General features: G+C 34.4%; 1 protein-coding gene and 1 long non-coding RNA gene across 3 annotated transcripts; both read right to left on the minus strand.

Annotated features, from left to right (window-relative positions):
* Window positions 1-2006: 2006 nt before the first annotated feature.
* On the minus strand, window positions 2007-9092 carry LOC115955758 (WD repeat-containing protein 25). Its single transcript, XM_031074073.1, has 4 exons — window positions 8693-9092; window positions 6870-7034; window positions 6145-6629; window positions 2007-2812 (listed from the first exon to the last, which is right to left on the minus strand). The coding sequence occupies exons 1-4, from the start codon at window positions 9030-9032 to the stop codon at window positions 2441-2443; spliced, it is 1362 nt and encodes a 453-aa protein (XP_030929933.1). The 5' UTR covers window positions 9033-9092; the 3' UTR covers window positions 2007-2440.
* Window positions 9093-9565: 473 nt separating this feature from the next.
* Window positions 9566-11690, minus strand: LOC115957901. 2 transcript variants are annotated; one of them, XR_004084422.1, is made up of 4 exons: window positions 11532-11690; window positions 11277-11338; window positions 10352-10483; window positions 9566-9967 (listed from the first exon to the last, which is right to left on the minus strand). It is a non-coding gene; the product is annotated as an uncharacterized LOC115957901 (long non-coding RNA). The 2 variants fall into 2 exon arrangements; XR_004084421.1 differs by lacking the exon at window positions 10352-10483 and having other exon boundaries at window positions 11532-11688.
* Window positions 11691-18429: the final 6739 nt, after the last annotated feature.

Here is an 18429-nt window from a genome sequence, read left to right on the forward strand (position 1 = left end):
TTGTGCTAGCATTACTGTTTGAAAGATAATTAAGGTGACTAGGGGGGATTTGTGATTCCAAAGCAAAGGACTCTCCATCGCTAAGTGTGACCTTAGATTCCATATAATTGTTGTTTTAGGTTTCCTAATCAAAAGCAAATGCATCAAAGTGGTATAGACTATGGAGTTAATGTCCCATCCTAGCTAGAGGTCAATTTGCTTAGGTAAAACCTTTCAGCCCATCGTTTCATGTCGCTAAATGGGCTATCTAGTGGGACCTAATGGTGCGAGCACCTGCTTGACCACAAGTACGCAAAGAAAAAAAAAAAAAAAAATTGCCTCTTTCCCTCTTTTCTCTTTTAAATGATGATTGCAGTCATATGGAGTAGGGGCATACTTGAGCTTGCCTTCAACAAGTTTCATCTTTCTTTGCTCTTCCTTTTTGAACTTTTTCATTAATTTTTTTGATAATATAGGTGTGACAAAAAGGAAGAGATATAGACATAAGAGGAGGGAGGGGGTGCTTGAGACCAGTTAAGGTGGGGAACATATTCATATAGAAGTTGAAAAAAATAGATAATGTACATTAGTAGATAGGCTGCAAAACAGTGTTCCTTTGCGTTGAATAAGATTAGGGATAGCCATAATTTTCCAATAAAAAAAAAAATTAAGAGGGAATTGTGGTCCACGAATTTTTGGAAGAAATTGTTGGTTTGTCTAGATAGTGCTGTGGAAAAATAAAGATATATATAAACCTTGTTTTAAAAAATTTTCTTTGTTTAGAATAATTATATGACTCTTGTGTTTGTGAGGTGTTGTTGAAGGATAGGAGCTTTGGTAAGGGGGTTTGGTCCCATTTGCATATGCATCTAAAAAGGGAGAGAGGTGGAATGTCATGTCCCCCCTTCAATTGATCCCCATGAAGAATGTAAAGGAAATTGCATAATTGTGTCTTGTTTAACTATCTTTTTGGCCCCTCCTCCTTTGCTTTCTCATCAAAGGAAAGTGGAGGAGGAACATAAGCACAGCTCTGTGTATGCCCCCACACCACCTGCTCAAATGAATCACATCTTTTGAGAATCACATCTCTGTTCCATGATGGTACGTTTTGGTTAGAAGTACCTAGACATTGGTGTTAGCACCACAACCAAATTGCCACATAACTAATAATACTACTCCATTCCCTTTTTATTTTATTTTTAATTTTCCCAAAAGTGTATACATATATCTATGTGAACTCCTAGATTCAGCATGTCAAAAATATACATACACTATACACCTTTTTGGACAATCATCATGAAAAGAGCAATACCCCGATGGACCCTTTTTTTTTTTTCTTTCATGTCCATGAATACCCTTATACTCCTCCTAGATGTCTGTTTTTTTTTTACTCCCATTTTTTGCTTTTATGCAATAGGTGTCTTTCTTTTCTTTTCTTTTTTTTTAATAACTTTGATAATTACAATGGGAGAATAATTTGAACCTGGACACCTATGTTAAAAATGCCAAAACATGTGTTACATCAATCTTTTTTGTATTTTTTTTTTTTTTTTTGAGAAGCTATTTCATTGTTCTTCGCAGCGTACATGTCTCTAATACGTGTTTTCCCCTTAGGTTAAAATAAAAAATAAAACCTCTTCAATCGTTGAAAAACATAAACCACTTTCCATGCAAGCTCTAACTTTCAGCACCTGAGTGAACCAGCCCTGACGTTTCAATGTGAAATCCTACGTCTTGCAACCTGACTATATTTCTGATGATGGCGACCTATTGACTATCATTTTCTTTATTAACCACGATTTATGAAAGCAGGCTTAATCAGAAACCACAATCACATTCAAGGGACTATAGTTGTGATTGTGACAAGTTAAACACCTCAACAACTTCCAGAGAATCAGATTGGATTCACCTTATCTTCAGAAAAGCATATTTGATTCAAACGAAAGGCACAAATCTTAGAAAGTCAACCTGATTCCTGTATATCTTGAACATGTTAATGGGTCCTTTGTGTTTGCATTTGGAAGGAATTGTTTGATGGAACTCCGCATTATTTTTACGCGAGATATAGAGTTCTTTATAGCATTTCCAAACATAAATACATTTATGCTTTAAAAGGGATACTAAACATCCTAGACCACAAAAGATTAGACGCAAAGCACTCAAGCATAGTTGCTAATAGTAGCCAAAACTGCACGCCCTATGGCCCTTCCTATATTTTCTTCTTCTCATTCTCTCTATCCATGATAAAGTTCCTTGTAACATTTTCAAACATATATAAACTATATGCTGCAAAAAGGACACTGCACACAAAAAGATTAGACGCAAAGCAAAGCATTGTTGCTAGCACTGTACAAGTGCACATCCAGACATACTATGGCCTGTCTTTTCATCTTTGACATCCTTCCTTTTACTTTGGCAGGTCCAACCTTCCAGCAACTGTAAAACAATCATTAATGGCCAATCATTCAAATATTGAAACATCTCCGTTCCAACTGCACGAAGCAATTACATTAGCCATCATTGGATGAAAAGCAACATCTATGCATGCCTCCTCATATGCTTTGATTTTTCTTACAAGTTTGGAGGACCTGTAATTGTAAAAGTAAATAGAACCATCCGAGGAGCCTGAAGCAAGCTTCTCCCCATCCAAGCTGAAATTGCATTTGATTGGAAATCCAGAGACACCATGGTTCTCATACCTTTTGTACTTGTCAAGCTTGAAAGGAGGACTAGAAGAGAAGATTGCAATATAATTTGCATTCGACTGAGCAACAAAAAATGGATCAAATGGGTGGCGCCTAACACAAGGACAGGTGTATGCTTCCACATAAACCTGCTAGCAAAGGAAGAAGCTTTATAAAATATCTAATCAATTAATAAAAACAATGGAATGGAATTAACATTCATTTGATCTCAAGACACCCTCCAAATCCAAAATGCATATAGCATTGTAAACACAAACATTCTAAACACAGTATCAAAAGTACACGCATAAACCAACATTCTAAGAATCCCCAGGATCAAAATCTGCCATTAATACATGGCAGCAGTATCTCGACTATTTTGTATATCAGACCTTATCCCAAATTTGGTATGCCTATCAGGAATAGATATCATCAGTGGCCAAAAGAAAACAGAGACCTCTTACTTTCACCAAGCAATAAAAGTGAAAACTAAGATTCACACAGTGGAATAATATGTTGATATAAGGCTAAATTATTACTATCTTTTTACTCAACTGAAAGGACCAAAACTAGAATTTCAAATATTGAATTTTCTTTTTTAAAGGAAGAAAAAGAGTATGATTGGCACAAGACAAAATCTTTAGTGGGTATTCATACCAATTTGATGTAGGATCTTTAGAAATTCATCACTCATTTAGGATTCTTGATAAGTTCTAAAGGGATTCTTGAATGGGGTTTGAAATTTAAAGGTTTAGGAAGTATTAAGTAATAAAAAGTTTAGATCTTGACTAAATCTTGGTGGAATAATAAGATAGATTGTATCTTCACTAAATCTTGAGGGAATAATAAAAAAGATTGGATCTATCGTGACTAATCCTAATGTGCAATGCCTTTTCTTAGGACAAGAATTTTAGGTGCTATATCAACCCACACTTTTAACTATCCCTACTTTTATAAATATAAATTACTTGTTCATGGTCCTGTATCAACTAGACTTGGGTAAACACCTATTTCGGTCCCTGAAGTTGAGAAGATTCCAATTTGGTCTGTAACATTTAAAAAGGCACAATCAAGTCCCTTCAATTATTTAAATTATTGGCTTGCTGCAATCAAGTTCTTACATCTGTCTCACTAGTGCCAAGAGATGATGTGTCCCATTAAATAGCTGAAATGACAATACTTAGTGATGATTTCATAACTGGAAATCCACATAGACCATTTTGTTCCCTTCAAGTGTCTGAAAAGGCTTGCCTCTACCCGCTACCCTACTTCCTCTCCTGCCCTTCTTTATGAACTTCCAGTTGCCAAATCATCATTAAGTTATGCCATGTGATGCAGCCATGGAAGACTAATTTATTGCTACTTTGAAATTTTGTCTATTTAAGATTGTTTTATTGGGTCAATGATTGAAGTCTAACTGAAGCAGAGGTTACATGGTTTTAAGGGTCGAGTTATAAGTATTCTAGGGTTGAAATAGTTTTTAATTTGGGCTTTTATTTTACAACTTAAGGTTAGTTTTGTTTTGATAAATAACTTAGGGTTAAGGGTAGTTTGTATTTTGCAGTATAACTGTGATTTCCATAACTCTTGCACATTAAGTGTATTTTGGCAATTTAGTTGAGTTTATAGATTCTCCATGTTTTATGTTTATTTGCTTCGAATGTAAGTTAGTCTTTGATTACATTATTGGGTTATGGTTTACTAGTCAAAATAGGGGGCTCATGCTAGTAGTACAAGAAGTCCTATATGTTTATGCTCAATGTAGTCAAAGAATTGGAGGAGTTGAGTAATAAGAATTGATTATTTGGTTATGAGAAGCATGTGTTACCCAGTGTGATAATTCTCCTACTTTGTTCCTTTCTTCTCTCTTTTCTTCTTCTCTTTCTTGTGGTAGTGTTCATATAGCCCCTCAACACCATAAATTTCACTCACAGTATGAACAAATCAAAAATAAAAAGAATTATATCCTTCCTCCTTACAACTCCAAATCAAATGCTTCCTCTCACCTGTCAAATCCTAAAACCTCAAGCACTTTATCTACTAAACAACCATCAAATAACTAATCAAACCAAACTTTGATTCCTAAACACAAACGCTGTCCAAAATTTTCTAGTTACTTGTTTGCTTCAAGAAAAATAGTATTCTTGCCCTCATTTCTCCATTTTATCAAACTCTGGTGAAATTTGAGCCTGACCTTTTCTTCTACAAATCTAAAGCCTAGATCCACAAATTTCCATGAGCCTAAACCCACTACAAGCACGAGTACACATTTTCTAAATTTGTCCTACATCACCATATCAATTATTTAACGTGATATGCTATCTATTGGCATTATTAATGTAGATGAAAGGACTTGATTGTGACAAATTAAATGATTTAGGGGACTTACCAATGTTTTATAAATTTCAAGGACTAAAGTGTCAGCCCATTAGACTCTCAGTAGGCAAAAAAAATGTTTTGCTGACTATGCCCAATGGCCTTGGTCATTAATCCTTGCTAAAATTACAAATTCCTATTGCGAATGAAAAACAAAGTGCTTGTTAAGCAGCCAACATGTCAGATGCCTCTTCAAAGGAAAGAAAGAGCAGTGTCAGTTCTGACATGAGCGTGAATTCTATTTAAAAAGTGTTTTGCTAAAAAGCTTCCATTAATTCAAACCATTATCAAATAACAAAAGCATGAAAACTATACTAATATCAATACTAAAAGCACCATGGAGCATATCATCATAATCAATTCATTTAAGTCAATGACTCACCGATTGCTACAGTACAAATTTTTCTTTGAGATTAACAAAACAAAAACACCCTGCAATTTTTTAGTGTCATTATAAAGATCACATCCTACCAGTGACTGAGAACATGAAAAATGAAAACATAGAAGTTCAAATAAAAGAAAATTGCCCAAAAGGGCAATAAACTCATGGGTGGATAAAATTTCATACTGGATCTTTTACCAACTGAAACTTTGAATAGACTTTCTAGCTGATATGAATTTTTCTAAATACATTGTATTTTTTTTTTCTTCCCCTTTTTGGCACTACCGATGTGTACTTCCCATGTACTACAATTGCGCCCTCTTTGCTCTTTTCAATTGAAATCATTGACTTGTAAAAAGAAATTGTTACCTATCCACAAAAGAATCATACTGGATTATACCCAACGAATTGATATGCTTGGCAAGGCTTTAAGGACATATTCTGAGCAAGATATGAAGTTAATTAAATGGATAACAGTACTTATGAGTATGGCAAAAGATATATTTCAACAAGTTTCAATAAGTTAAATTCCAAAATTAAGTTAAGTGGATTATATAGTAAGCAATAAATGAACACAGTTTTGGGATAAAAGAGTTATAATCCACTTGACAATGCCTCTGTCACTTCCATTAAGCAATGGAACGGCGAATCAATGATGCCAACAAGATGAGAAAGAAACTCCCACCGACAGTTTAGGAGGAAAATGTTGAGTGGCTCACTTACCTGATTAGAAAGCGGAACCTGTCGCGAGACATCCCAAACAATAATAGAATTTTCACTGACATTGCTTCTAGAAACATCACTAGAAGAGATAAACTGCTTTCCATTGATGGAAAATTCAACATCAAGGATCGAGCCTAGACTTCGTATATAGTCATGGACCACCTTGCTAGTTCTAATATCCCATAATCTAAGATGACCCTTTGCTCCCCCAGAAAGGAAGAGGTTGCAGTTGTCAGGATGGAACTTTATGACGCCAACAACTTGATCCTCCCTGAAAACCTGAGTCTCTATTCCCTTTTCAATATCAACTAACCTTGATGAGCAATCATACCCACAAGAAAGCACGGATAATCCTTGTTGCGACCACCTCACATCTTTTACTGCTGCATTGTGGAAGCTTAACACACGTGCTTTCTTCTGATCTCTGCTCCATACATTCCATATACAGATTGTGTGATCCATCCCAGCGGAAGCAAGAAGATGGGCTGTAGACTAACTCTATTCAACAGATCAATGAGGCAAGCAATATATACAATAAGCATAAATATTACTCAATATTGTTATTAAATATTGTAGTAGACACATTTCAACTCAAAATAAATTAAAATTACAGATTACTTGATAAAATTACCTGCAAATAATGATAACTTCAAACTATAGGGTACAATATCAATACAAAATAGGGCAAGTATTAAATCAACAACTTGTTAACAAAAAGAACTTACCATGACTTGGTGACCAATGTATAGCATTGACAGCCTTTGTATGGCCACATAGAGCTATAGTTAGCCTCTCAGATATTCGGCCTAGCCGTGTGCAATCCTCTCTTTGATGTCTCAATGATGACATAATATCATGTGGTATACTTGAATCTGAAATACTCCCAAAAACTGAGAACAATAACAAAACAGCTTAGACTAGCAAAAGTAACATATTTCCATCAATGATAAAGAAATTCACCTAAATGCAAGTTTACCCTTAACACTGAATGCAATAAACACCTAAAACAATATAAATATTTAGTATACTTATGTGAAACACATGATATAGACCTTGATTAGTTAGTGATAGCAAATAATATGACATGTGAGAAGTATTAACCCAAATACTACGAAAGAGGCCAATAAGTACAAGTTTGGTTCCATGTCTTGATTTGTGCATATAACACCATGTTATATAAAGACAGATCTCCATAAGCCATGTCAACAGAAATGACCAAATCCATAATGGCTGACAGTTGCAGTACACTTTCAGTTACTCTCTCAATCTGAAGTTTACACCATTGGACAATAGCAGACAGGTGCAGTAATTTAGCTCATGATTCAAAAAGTTGATAATTTTGAACTTAAAAGCAAGCAAAGATTAAAGTATAACGGATTGTGATCCTCTAAAATTCCTATGGTAACTCTGCCATCGAGTTCTTAAAATCCTAGGCATTCATTGTTAAATGAGTGATTTCAATTTTTTCACATCAACGTATTCAAACAATTAACACCATTTCGGCATCTATTTAAGTTATTGATGGTGTGACAAAATTCAAACCACTCATTTAACAATGAATTTTTAGAACTTCATTTATCCTCGAAGCTTATGGGAGCTTTTATTTTTTTGCTTAAGTTCTGGAAATTCGACTCTTTGAGCACTTGACTAGTCTATAAGACCATCATAATTACTAAAACGACTTTGGTTACCAAAAGGGTTGGCAGGAATTCGAACTCAGACCACATGCTTAGAGATGACCAACTAACAATCAATAGGTCTTCCAAAAATTTTACGTTACTACTTCACTTAGTATTAAGTTACAAACACAACTCATACCCTGTCTTCCAAAAAAGAAAATGTGTAACTTTTTTTTGTTTATAAGATGACGTTGAACCTCACCAACGCAGGGCCCTCGACCCTTGGTGAGTAACCACGAATACAGGACCCCACCCACCAGAACCGTGTATCAGTTAATCCAAGTGAACTCCTAGTGGGGATCGAACCCAGGCTGTCTAGGTCTTGCAAACTTACTAGTTACAGGAAATTTTCACAAAAACTTCCATTATACCTAAATCATGGCCCAACCATAAACATTTCACACGATAGCATTGCTCACTTGAAAATGGTACTATTAATAATCAAAAGGTACAAAAACTATCATCTTTTAAACGCATTTGGATATCGAATTTCGGGTATAGTTCCCCCCCTCCCCCCCCCAACAAAAAAAAATGACAGTGATATAGGAAATTAACCTTCAGCTTTTAAATAGCTTCTTAGAATATATTTAGCACCAAAAAATAATCTTATCACTGTGGTATCATTTCTTGATCATTATCATTTAATTAATATAAAAAAGTTATCATTTTGCAATGCAAAACAATTAATTATAGCTATTCACACAAGTAATCAAAGAAATTAATTTATAATATCCTTTCAAATTAACCATAATGAACTATAAAGAGCACATGTAATGTAATGTACACACTAAACCACAAAATATTCTACAATTAACAATGATTTAAGATAAATTTATCACACTAATCTAAAAAAGGTAGGAAGCAAGTACCAGAGGCAGAGGATGATGTGGTGGTGGAAGGTGGGTTCGGGTTCGGGTTCGGGTCGGAAACCCTAGGAGACGAACCGACGAGTGCGCGTTCTCTTTTGGAGACGTATCTGCCAGGAACCGGAGCTTCGGTTTGGAGGCTCGGGCTCGGGTTCGGGCTCGGGCGAAAAGGCATGTAATGCGGTTTGATACTGGTACTTGTTGTGGTAGTGGAATACGGGTTATCGGGTTTGGGTCGCTTCGAAGAAGGGAGTGGCAGGATTTGATGCTTGGTTTCGGGTTTTTCTTCGACTTCGTCATCGTCATCTGAAGCAGTGGAATATGCATTGTGAAGAAGATCCATCGCTTATCGGGATTTCACAGTACTCTCTTTCACTTTCTCTCTATAGCTCCTTTCTAGAGGATCGATTTTGTGGTCAAATTAATTGGACTCGGCCCAGTATGATGGGCCGGAAGATCTCAAACCCTACACTTTCGACTGGTGCTCGGGCTTGATTGCGATTAGGACTGATATTGGGTCGGGTCGGGTCGGGTTTACTGTGACCCGAAACCCGACCCGACAGAAATCGGGTTTCTCTGTCTGAAACCCGACCCGTAAAATCGGGTCGGTTTTCCGGGTCTCAGGTCAGATCTCTTCTTTTTTTTCTTTTTTTTTCTCTACTGCTGCTGCTTGTTTTCCATGAGCATTTAGTTACTATATTCTTTTTTGTAATAATAATCTCTCATTAAAAAAAAAAAGTCCAATATCAAATCATTTAAAAAAAAATTATGAAAATAAAAGCTAAAATCTCCTTAGCAAGCCACATTTATGACTATTACATGGATATACACAATAAAAACACAAAACCAACAATATCTTCACTGAACCATCAAAGCTGCAAGTATGATATCTCTTCTTTCCATTCCTTCTATTATGCAACTCCAAAGCACACCAAACAAAAGAAAATAATATAGTCCTCCACATTCCATTCATTTATAACCTATCCACTCTAATTCATTTCATTCTGTTGTGTACTCTCCAAACAGTGTTAGAACTTTGAGAAAGCAAAACAAATGCATAAAAACCAACACAAGCACTAAAGAGCCAGAAATGAAAAACTATGACAAGATATCTAAAGCTTTACATTACAACAAAATGCTTAGTCGTGAAACAAATTACAGCAATCCATTGCTGGATAGAATGCTTAGTTGTCAAAAAAAAGTTTCTTTTCAGTAATCCTGCATGTAAGCACTTCTTCAAGCTCCAACATTAAACTTGGCTTCATACACATGGGGTTGCTGCAAAAAAGAAATAAGGAGTGAAGAACAAATAATGAGAGGTATCAAGAAGGAAGTGAAGTGTATAATGGAAAGCAAATGCAAGGCTATTGATTCAGTTCTTAACAGGATTTTATGTGGAAAGTGGGGCATTAGTCCTATGTGCTATGCAGAAAGTCTTGATCTAATTGTGATGATCAGTGAGGGTGTTAGAGTTGAGGTTGAACAGTGACTTGGGTTGTGGGATTGCGATCCCAAGCTGATCCTATAGAGGATTCTACCATAAGGAATACTTCTGGATATTTTCTGTTCATTTTTTTTTTTTTTTTTTGGTTTTATGAAATATTTGGATTTATGTTTGTCTTCTTTATTGAAATGCATTATTCATCCAAAACAAACACTTACACCCAATAAGAGAGGATGGATATTAGGTGCTTATATAGCATATTTCCTAGTTGTGGGCTTTGTTTTCTATCATATTATTCTTCCTCCATCCCTCATGTAGTCAATGATGAAGAGTATTGAGGAGTCTCTAACCTTTATAAAAAAAAAAAAACATGAGGAGTCAATAATAAAGAATGTAGTGAGTTTTACTTAGAAAAATATTTAATTAATTCTTTAGTTGCAATATACCATAAGGGCCGATTAGTCAAATTTATAAAGGGCCTATTGAGATCCTTGGGTGAGTCTTTGGGCAGAGAGAGGGCTAGAATATGGTCTATGAAGTGGGGGGTTAGTACCAGGGGAATATGTATATCTACTATTGTCTTTTTTGGTCCACATCCTTATATATGAAAAATGTAATATATCCAGAACTAATTTGATGAAAGTGAAACACCTCTAATTGAAATGAGTGGAACAAGAGCATCAAAAGTTGCATCAACATAGCAAACTAACAACACCAAACATCGAAATAGAACATGCAACAAACTTGGTAACAACTCTGCAGCAACACAACACAGAAAACTGCACAAAACAACGACTGCACACCAGATACAACGTCTTAATCTTTAAAAACAGTTGAAAAAACTCCTCAGTTAGCTCAAAGAACCCTGTTTTGACAGTTTCCAAGTTTGTTTATTCTTTGGATGAATAAATAAAAGGTATACATATAGTTTCCCCTTTCATAATTTATATGCAAATGTCAATAAATAGAATTTTTAGCTAAAATCAAAACCATTACATGTGAATATACCAGCAAAAAACATGACATACTTAAAGGACATGGGTTCTTTGGTTTAAGAAACTAAAGCAAACAGTTTAAGTACACGAATCCAACAGAGAAACAGAGTAAAGCTTTCAAAGATTTTGTGGCAGAGAGGTCTTTTACCTTGGCGAAAAGCAAAATAGTGAAACCCCAGAGAGAGGCAGAAGAGCTCTTTAGTTAAAAACCTGAAAAAAATTCGAAATGGATCCTTAAAAAAAACGATTCAAGCCAAACCCACATCACAAAAAGCAAGAAAATCAAACCCAAACAGGATATTCACATAGAAAAAAACCCCAAAATCCGAAAGTATTAAAAACCCAACTATATTAACAAGAAACAGAGATAACAAATTAACAAGAAATAGGTTCTATGACTTACACAGAGACAAATGGAGCAAATAGCTTGAAACTGGCTTGTAAGGATGAGGTTTAAACCTTTGAGGAATAAAGAGAGAGATGAGGGAGGGAGGCAGAAAGCTGAGGGAGGCGAAGACTGAAGAGAACGTAGGGTTTTTTTTTTTCAAAAACACAGCAATCGGGTTCAGACTAAGGTATTTATAGGACCCGAAAACTGACCCGAACCCGACCCAAAACCAAAAATAACCCGAAACCCGACCCGAATATTCTTAGACCCGCCTAAAGCCTGTCGGGTCGGGTCGGTCCGAGTCGGTTTTTGGGTGGGCCGGGTCAAGTGCTCAGTCCTAATTGCGATCATGTAAATAACAAAGCCTTGAGATGTTAATCATAGACTAAGTTTCAATCTATTTAGCTAGAACTGAAAACTTTTCACTGAGATTTCGTTTCAAAAGAGGGAATGAAATGAAATGAAATGAATGAAATAAATCATTTTAGAATATTTTTCCCTTCCCTTGTTTGAGAGTTTTAATGGAGGGAATGGAATGCCCATTTCCTTGTTTGGGAATTTAAGTAGGGGGAATAGAATGGGTAGAAGGGAACACTCATTCCTATATATTCCCTTAAAACTTCAAATTTTCATTCCTCTCGAAATTGGGAGGAATTGGAGGGAATGCAATTAGATTTAATGATTTTTTTACTAAAACTCCCAAAATACCCTTGTATATTCAACTCTTTATTTTAAAATAGGGATCTAATAGTAATATTGTCATAAAATGATTCAATTTCATTCCCTCCATGTTACTCCCAAACAAAATTACTTACATTCCATTCATTTTCATTCATTTCCATTCCTTTATTTTAAAACATTCAATCAAGGTTACTTAATTCCATTTCATTTCATTCTTTTCCATTCTTTTTCCTTACTTAAATACATTTCATTTCATTCCCTTATGAACTCCTAAACGGAGCTTGAAAATGTAGAAAAAAAGGTTTCGTTTGGATTAAGGGGGAGGGGAGGGGAGTAAAGTAGAGCAGATTTGACCCAAAATTAGCATATTTTTAACTAACTCTGCTATACTCCCTTCTACTTCCCTTCTGCTTCTCCTCAATTCAAATGAAAAAACTAGTTGAACAGTATAATAGGACTCATGAATAGTATTAAAGAAAAAGCTAAAAACTCAAATAAGTTAAACTTTTCATCACATCCTAAACAAACTCTAAGTTTAGTTGTTACAAACTTACAACTTTATTCAAGTAACTCTTTTTCTCCCAAAAAATTATGCTCATTCCTTAGTAGTTACTTAGGGGGTGTTTGGTTTAAGTGTTTTTATCTCCCAATACTCAGTTTTCATCACTCATTTTCCAAATTTTGTGGGCCTCATAGCAAATTGCTTTGTTTGGATTAGTTTCCTAACTCAATTATCAAAAAATTGAGTTTAAGCTATGGAAATTGAAAACAACTTTTTGATATTTTCAAGTTATGAAAAACAAGTAACAGTGGCATTATTGTAAATATATACATCTTTGTGGGACTCGCATCAAGGACATGTCTATGTCAAGTCAACAGCACCAACGACTCTCTCTTTCTCTCTTTCTTCTTTCTCCTTTCTCCAACAACATTCTCTCTTTCTCTTTCTCTTTCTTCTTTCTCCTTTCTCCTTCTCCCAACAGCAAACCAACATTTTTTCATAAATTTTTTACTCCTTTCTCTCTTGTCCTGTCTTTACTTTTCCCTTCTGCTACTGAAGAACAACTATACCCAGCTGAAGCTCTCCATCTAAAAGAAAACCCAAAAACCCAACAACCAAAGAACACCCAAATCTCTCCATCTAAAAGAAAACCCAAAAACCCAGCAGCAGCTGTGAAGACCAAAACCCATCAACTAACCGTAGCTCTCCCTCTCTCTCTTGTCCTCTCCTCACTTTTGTATGATTTTTTTTTTTTTTAGGTCTTTGTGGATTAAAGAGTTGTTGCTCTATGCAAATTTTCTAGTTTCTGTGCTCTCTATTTACTTTATGTAATTTGTTATTCAAAACCAAATTTTGTTTGGATTTTTTTAGTTATTTTTCATTTCTACTACCTGATTCATATTACTGAAAATATCTTAGTATTGTGTGCTTCATGTTTAAGCTATGCAGTAGTGTTTAACATCACTAGAGCCTGAAAATGAATGTAAATTTTTTTTTTTGAAAATCAATGCTATTCTTTATATGAAATTCTGTATTGTATAACTACTATACTCATCTTTGGCAAGGTTGTACGAGGAAGTGAGGAGGTGAGACAGAACAAAAAATGAATGGGAAAGAGGAGAGAGGAGAAGCACGCGGGTAAAGGGTTATCAGTCTGACTAACCACAGTGTGTGGGCTCCAATTTATAAAAAATTTGAGTTTAAGAAGTGAGATATGAAGTTGAGAACAAGAACCAAACAAAAGTATGATAGAGTAAGGGAAAAGTAGAGATATAGATGTGAGTTATGGAAACTGAGATTGAGTAATGAAAAATAGGAAAAGAGAACTGAGTTTTGAGTTATCTTCAAACTAAACAGGCCCTTAGATTTGCTGTATTTTGGAAATACAATTTCTCTGAGACTTCGTTTGCATCAACTAAATTTCGTTTAAAAATGGAATATGCATCTTTTTAAAGCATTGCACATTTTAAGGTACATTTATACTTTTAAACAATAAATTAAATAAGATAACAAAAATTACCTCATCCAATCACACACGTGACCCCAAATAGCTTATCATGGTCAAGTTATAGATTGTCATTGGAGAACTTAACATGGTAATAGTAAACTCCAAAACATTGACAGCCAACACCCTAAAACTAGTCTCTGTGTGTGTGTGAAACCGAAGGAAAAAAAATGTACTTTATTTTTGAGAAAAAAAAGGGACTTAATAGTGGAGTATTTAAGTAAACCTTTTTATGGGATCAATTTTATTAATAATACTAAGGGAGTTCTTAGAAAATAAGGTTGAAGCCCTAGCTATTTATAAGCTAATTAAGTCAGTGTATAACAACATGTTTGTATATTTAGACCCCTATAAACTCAAATTATTTAACCTAATTAATTAATCAAGTTGTTACTAAATTAATTAATCAAGTTGTTACTTAGGTTTATTATTCAAATCTAGGTTAAACACAAACAATCATATCACTAAAAGCGGAAAAGTAAAGAAGACAAGCGATATGATGACCTAAGAAAACCAATGAAACCATCCAGTTTCAAGGTAAAAAACCTGGGTATAATTTAACCTAAACAATCCTCAAGGAACAAATTCACTAAATAGAATGGAAGTGTATACAATAGATTTAACCCTAAATCTAATTCTACCTCTTGTAGTACTTATGTGATCACACGCAGCTCCGAATCTACAGACTTTTCTATCTGAATTTGTTGCACACAAACTCTCCAGTTTGAGACTTTGAGATCCCACTTAAAGATTTAGATAATCAACACAAACTCTCCAGTTTGTGACTCCAAGATCACCCTTGAAGGTTTAAATCTCTAGCACCTTTGATGATTAGTGATGGCAGCAACTTCTACAACATCAGATCTTGAATTTCTTCAACGAATAATACCGGTAGAAGATTTTAGAGAGCTTTGGGTACAGAAATCCTAAATCTACAATAGGAAGCACAAGAAGCACTCTTCTTTTTCTAAAAACCCACTTTAAAACGTGCCTTAGGGTTTCCTTTAAATACTAAGAGAATAGATCTAAAACCCTAATCACTCAATAAGCTTAAAAGGCTGTTGGGCCTTAATTAAATTCTGCAGAAACGCATCTCAATTGGTCGAACCACAATCTCGTTCAGTTGAACCTGGCATGTTTCAAATTCCTGAACCTACAGCTTCTTTTTTCTTGTATTTTGACTTGCTACACCTTGAGCAGTGTCTAACATACCCTATAGACTCTCAAATCTATATTCAAACAAGTTTGTGCTTACAGTTTGCCAATTGTTCTAATCTTTTAGAACCTAACATGACAGATATTTTGAGAGAAATGACTACTCAGGATATTCAAGTAGAGAAAGACTGGCGGCAGATTTGAGGTAAAAGCTTAAGAAACCTCATCCTTTGTTGAATCTAAGCTTTATATGAAATTAAAACAACTTATATAGGTATTTTGGCCAATAATGAGACTATCTAAATATCCTATGGGTTGTAAGATGTAAATAGAGAAGGGTTTTAGGCTTAAATTTTCAGTATTGGGTGTTAATTCCCTCTTCATTGTCTCGGTAAAATAATTCTTCTCTTTAATGTCCATTGTTGCATTTAATTGTAATAGAAACTGCGGATTATTGTGCTTGGTGTGTCAAGATTCTTTAGGTGCAAGCTTTTCTTTAAGGAATAATGTATTAATCCTTGGACTTGTAATTGTTGGACTTGGTGACTACTACTAGTCTACTAGTCTAGGGTATAAGGTCTAGGGTGATAAAGTTATCACAAGTCTAACGTCATAAAAAGAAAGAAAAAAGAAAAGTAGAATGGTGATTTTGAAATACATGAAGATGGGTCCAGAGTATGAGTATAGTACTAAGAATTTTGGTTTTGACTATATGTTCATTTTATAGGCTTTATCTCTAGGGAACTAATGGTGGAAGAAAAGTAAATAAAATATATCTGAGTATGTTGATTTTTGGGTGTGAGATAATAGTGGAAAATCATTGGATATTTTAGAAGCTTCTCTTCTGGCCAGGTACCGTTACAAATTTTTCTTTGATTATTTAATTGTTGAGTAAATGGTACTTGAAAATTGCTTTAGGTGATATCTAAGGATTTTAGAGAAAGGGTAAGGGAGAAGTTCTTTTGTAGTGTGCTAATTGAGGTAAGTAACATTTATCCTAATTGGTTATATTTTTGCTTATAGTACTGTATTTACAATGGTAACATTTTTATTTCAATTGTATTATTATATTGATTTATAGTAAAGAATAAAGAAACATCATAAATGTATTTGATTTAGGGTTGTAAAAAAAAAAAAAAAAAAAAAACCACCCAAATCGAGTCCAAAATTTTGGTTCAGTTTCGGTTTCATTTTCTTAAAACCAAAATTTTCGATTTCAATTTCGGTGCCCCTCACAAATACACTGACTTGAACAAAATCAAATCGAATATATATTAAATCTAATTTATAATAGATTTTATATTATATATATAATATAATATAAAATGTGTCAAGCCTTGAATTATCGTGTGGGTTGGGGAACCAAATATATTTAGCCTAGCAAATAAATCCAACCCATCAAACTAACTAAAATTAAACTAATTAAACTTAAATTAAATAACTTAAACTTATTGAGTCAGATTAAAAAGAAGAAAAAAAAAATTTAGAAACCCTACCCCATGTTTAATGTTCAAGCACTCTCACAACCTCCCTCAATCACTTTCACACCCCTAACCCAGCCAAATTTTGGCACTGTCGCCAACCTCCCCACACTCATCAGCTTCGTTTCTCACCACATGACTCTTATATTTTCATTCTCTCTATCTAAATAAGTGTGTATCAACTATCAACTTAACGTTCAACAACTCTCTCTCTCTCTCTCTCTCTCTCGCGCGCGCGCTTTGTTTTTTTATATATGATTAAAGTTAGGGTTTTAAAAATCTCGATAACCCTCTCTCCTTCTTCTTTTTTTGGGTTTTGTTTAATACTAAATCAATGCTATTTTTATGAGATTAATGCTAATAGCCTAGTAATAACAATGTAAAATGTTTATTTTTTTCAATTTTTATATGCGAATAAAGTTGGGGTTTTGAAAAAACAATAACCCATGTGCTTGGTTGCTTGTGTTGCTTGGTTTCTTTATTAAAAATTAAAATTTTAAATACTCTATATGTCATGTGCTTGTTGTGATGTTGTGTTTATATTTTATAGAATATTTTCCTTTTGTTTAAGTTAGTTGCTTTTTTATTTATTTATCATTGGTGTATTTGTTTATTGTTGCTGATATGCCGTGAATCTAAGTTGTTATTTTCTTATTGATGTTAGGGTTTTGAAAAAATCAATACCCCCATGTGCTTGACTGTGATGTTAGTTTATTTGTTTATTGTTAACTGTGATGTTGGTGTATTTGTTAATAGTTGACTGTGATTTTGGTGTATTTGTTTATTATTGTTTTGATATTGAGTTGTTACTCTCTTATTGATGTGTTTATTGTTGCTATAGACTAGACTTTTTTTTTTTTCTTTGTTGCTGACTTATTTTTTTATTGTTGCCATATTTTTTATTTATTGTAGAATAAACTCATTTTGGTGTTATTTTTTTAATTGTTGCTAACTTATTGTGTTTGTTGTTGTTTTATGTTATATTGTAGATGAATGACACAAGAGAAATCCTAGAGGGCCAATACAATGAAGGGAGTCAAGGGGCAACCAATGTACTGGAAGACAAAGGCAAACCCCCACTCCCACCAATAGTAGGTAATGCAAGAAAAAAAAAGATCTGTTGTTTGGGGTCACACTAGGATGGAAGGAGGAGATCCTAAGAAACCTAGGGCAGCTTGTAACTATTGTGGCTCAACTTATACTTGTGATGCTAAGTTGAGTGGCATTACAGCCATATACAATCACAATGTAAGAAATATCCTTATAATGATGTGGAAAATAACCAATCAACCCTAGCATTCAGACCTAAAGAAGAAGGAGAAAGTAGTGGGAGAATTGTGTCTCATGTGTATAATTTTGAGGCATGTAAGAAAGCTTTGGTGGAGATGATTATTATAGATGAGTTGTCTTTTAGGTTTGTGGAGGGTCTTGGTTCCAAAAGGTCTATGTATGTTGCTCAACCTAGGTTCCATCCAATCCCTTAGAGCATCCACATCCCAAAATTCTATCATATCCCATTTTATCATCTCAAAAAGCTATTTTGTCAAATATACCATACTATTTTACAATATTTCTAACATCCCAACTTTT

This window comes from Quercus lobata, chromosome 8, assembly GCF_001633185.2.
Source record: "Quercus lobata isolate SW786 chromosome 8, ValleyOak3.0 Primary Assembly, whole genome shotgun sequence".
Lineage (NCBI taxonomy): Eukaryota > Viridiplantae > Streptophyta > Magnoliopsida > Fagales > Fagaceae > Quercus > Quercus lobata.

What these genes read in the sequence shown, in the direction of transcription:
- LOC115955758 (XM_031074073.1), bottom strand. Translation starts at nt 9,032, where the DNA reads ATGGATCTTCTTCACAATGCATATTCCACTGCTTCAGATGACGATGAC. An exon ending in CACATCATCCTCTGCCTCTG is followed by an intron (nt 7,035 to 8,692) that starts GTACTTGCTTCC and finishes TATTGTTCTCAG; the next exon opens with TTTTTGGGAGTATTTCAGAT. An exon ending in AGGTTCCGCTTTCTAATCAG is followed by an intron (nt 2,813 to 6,144) that starts GTAAGTGAGCCA and finishes CTTTGCTAGCAG; the next exon opens with GTTTATGTGGAAGCATACAC.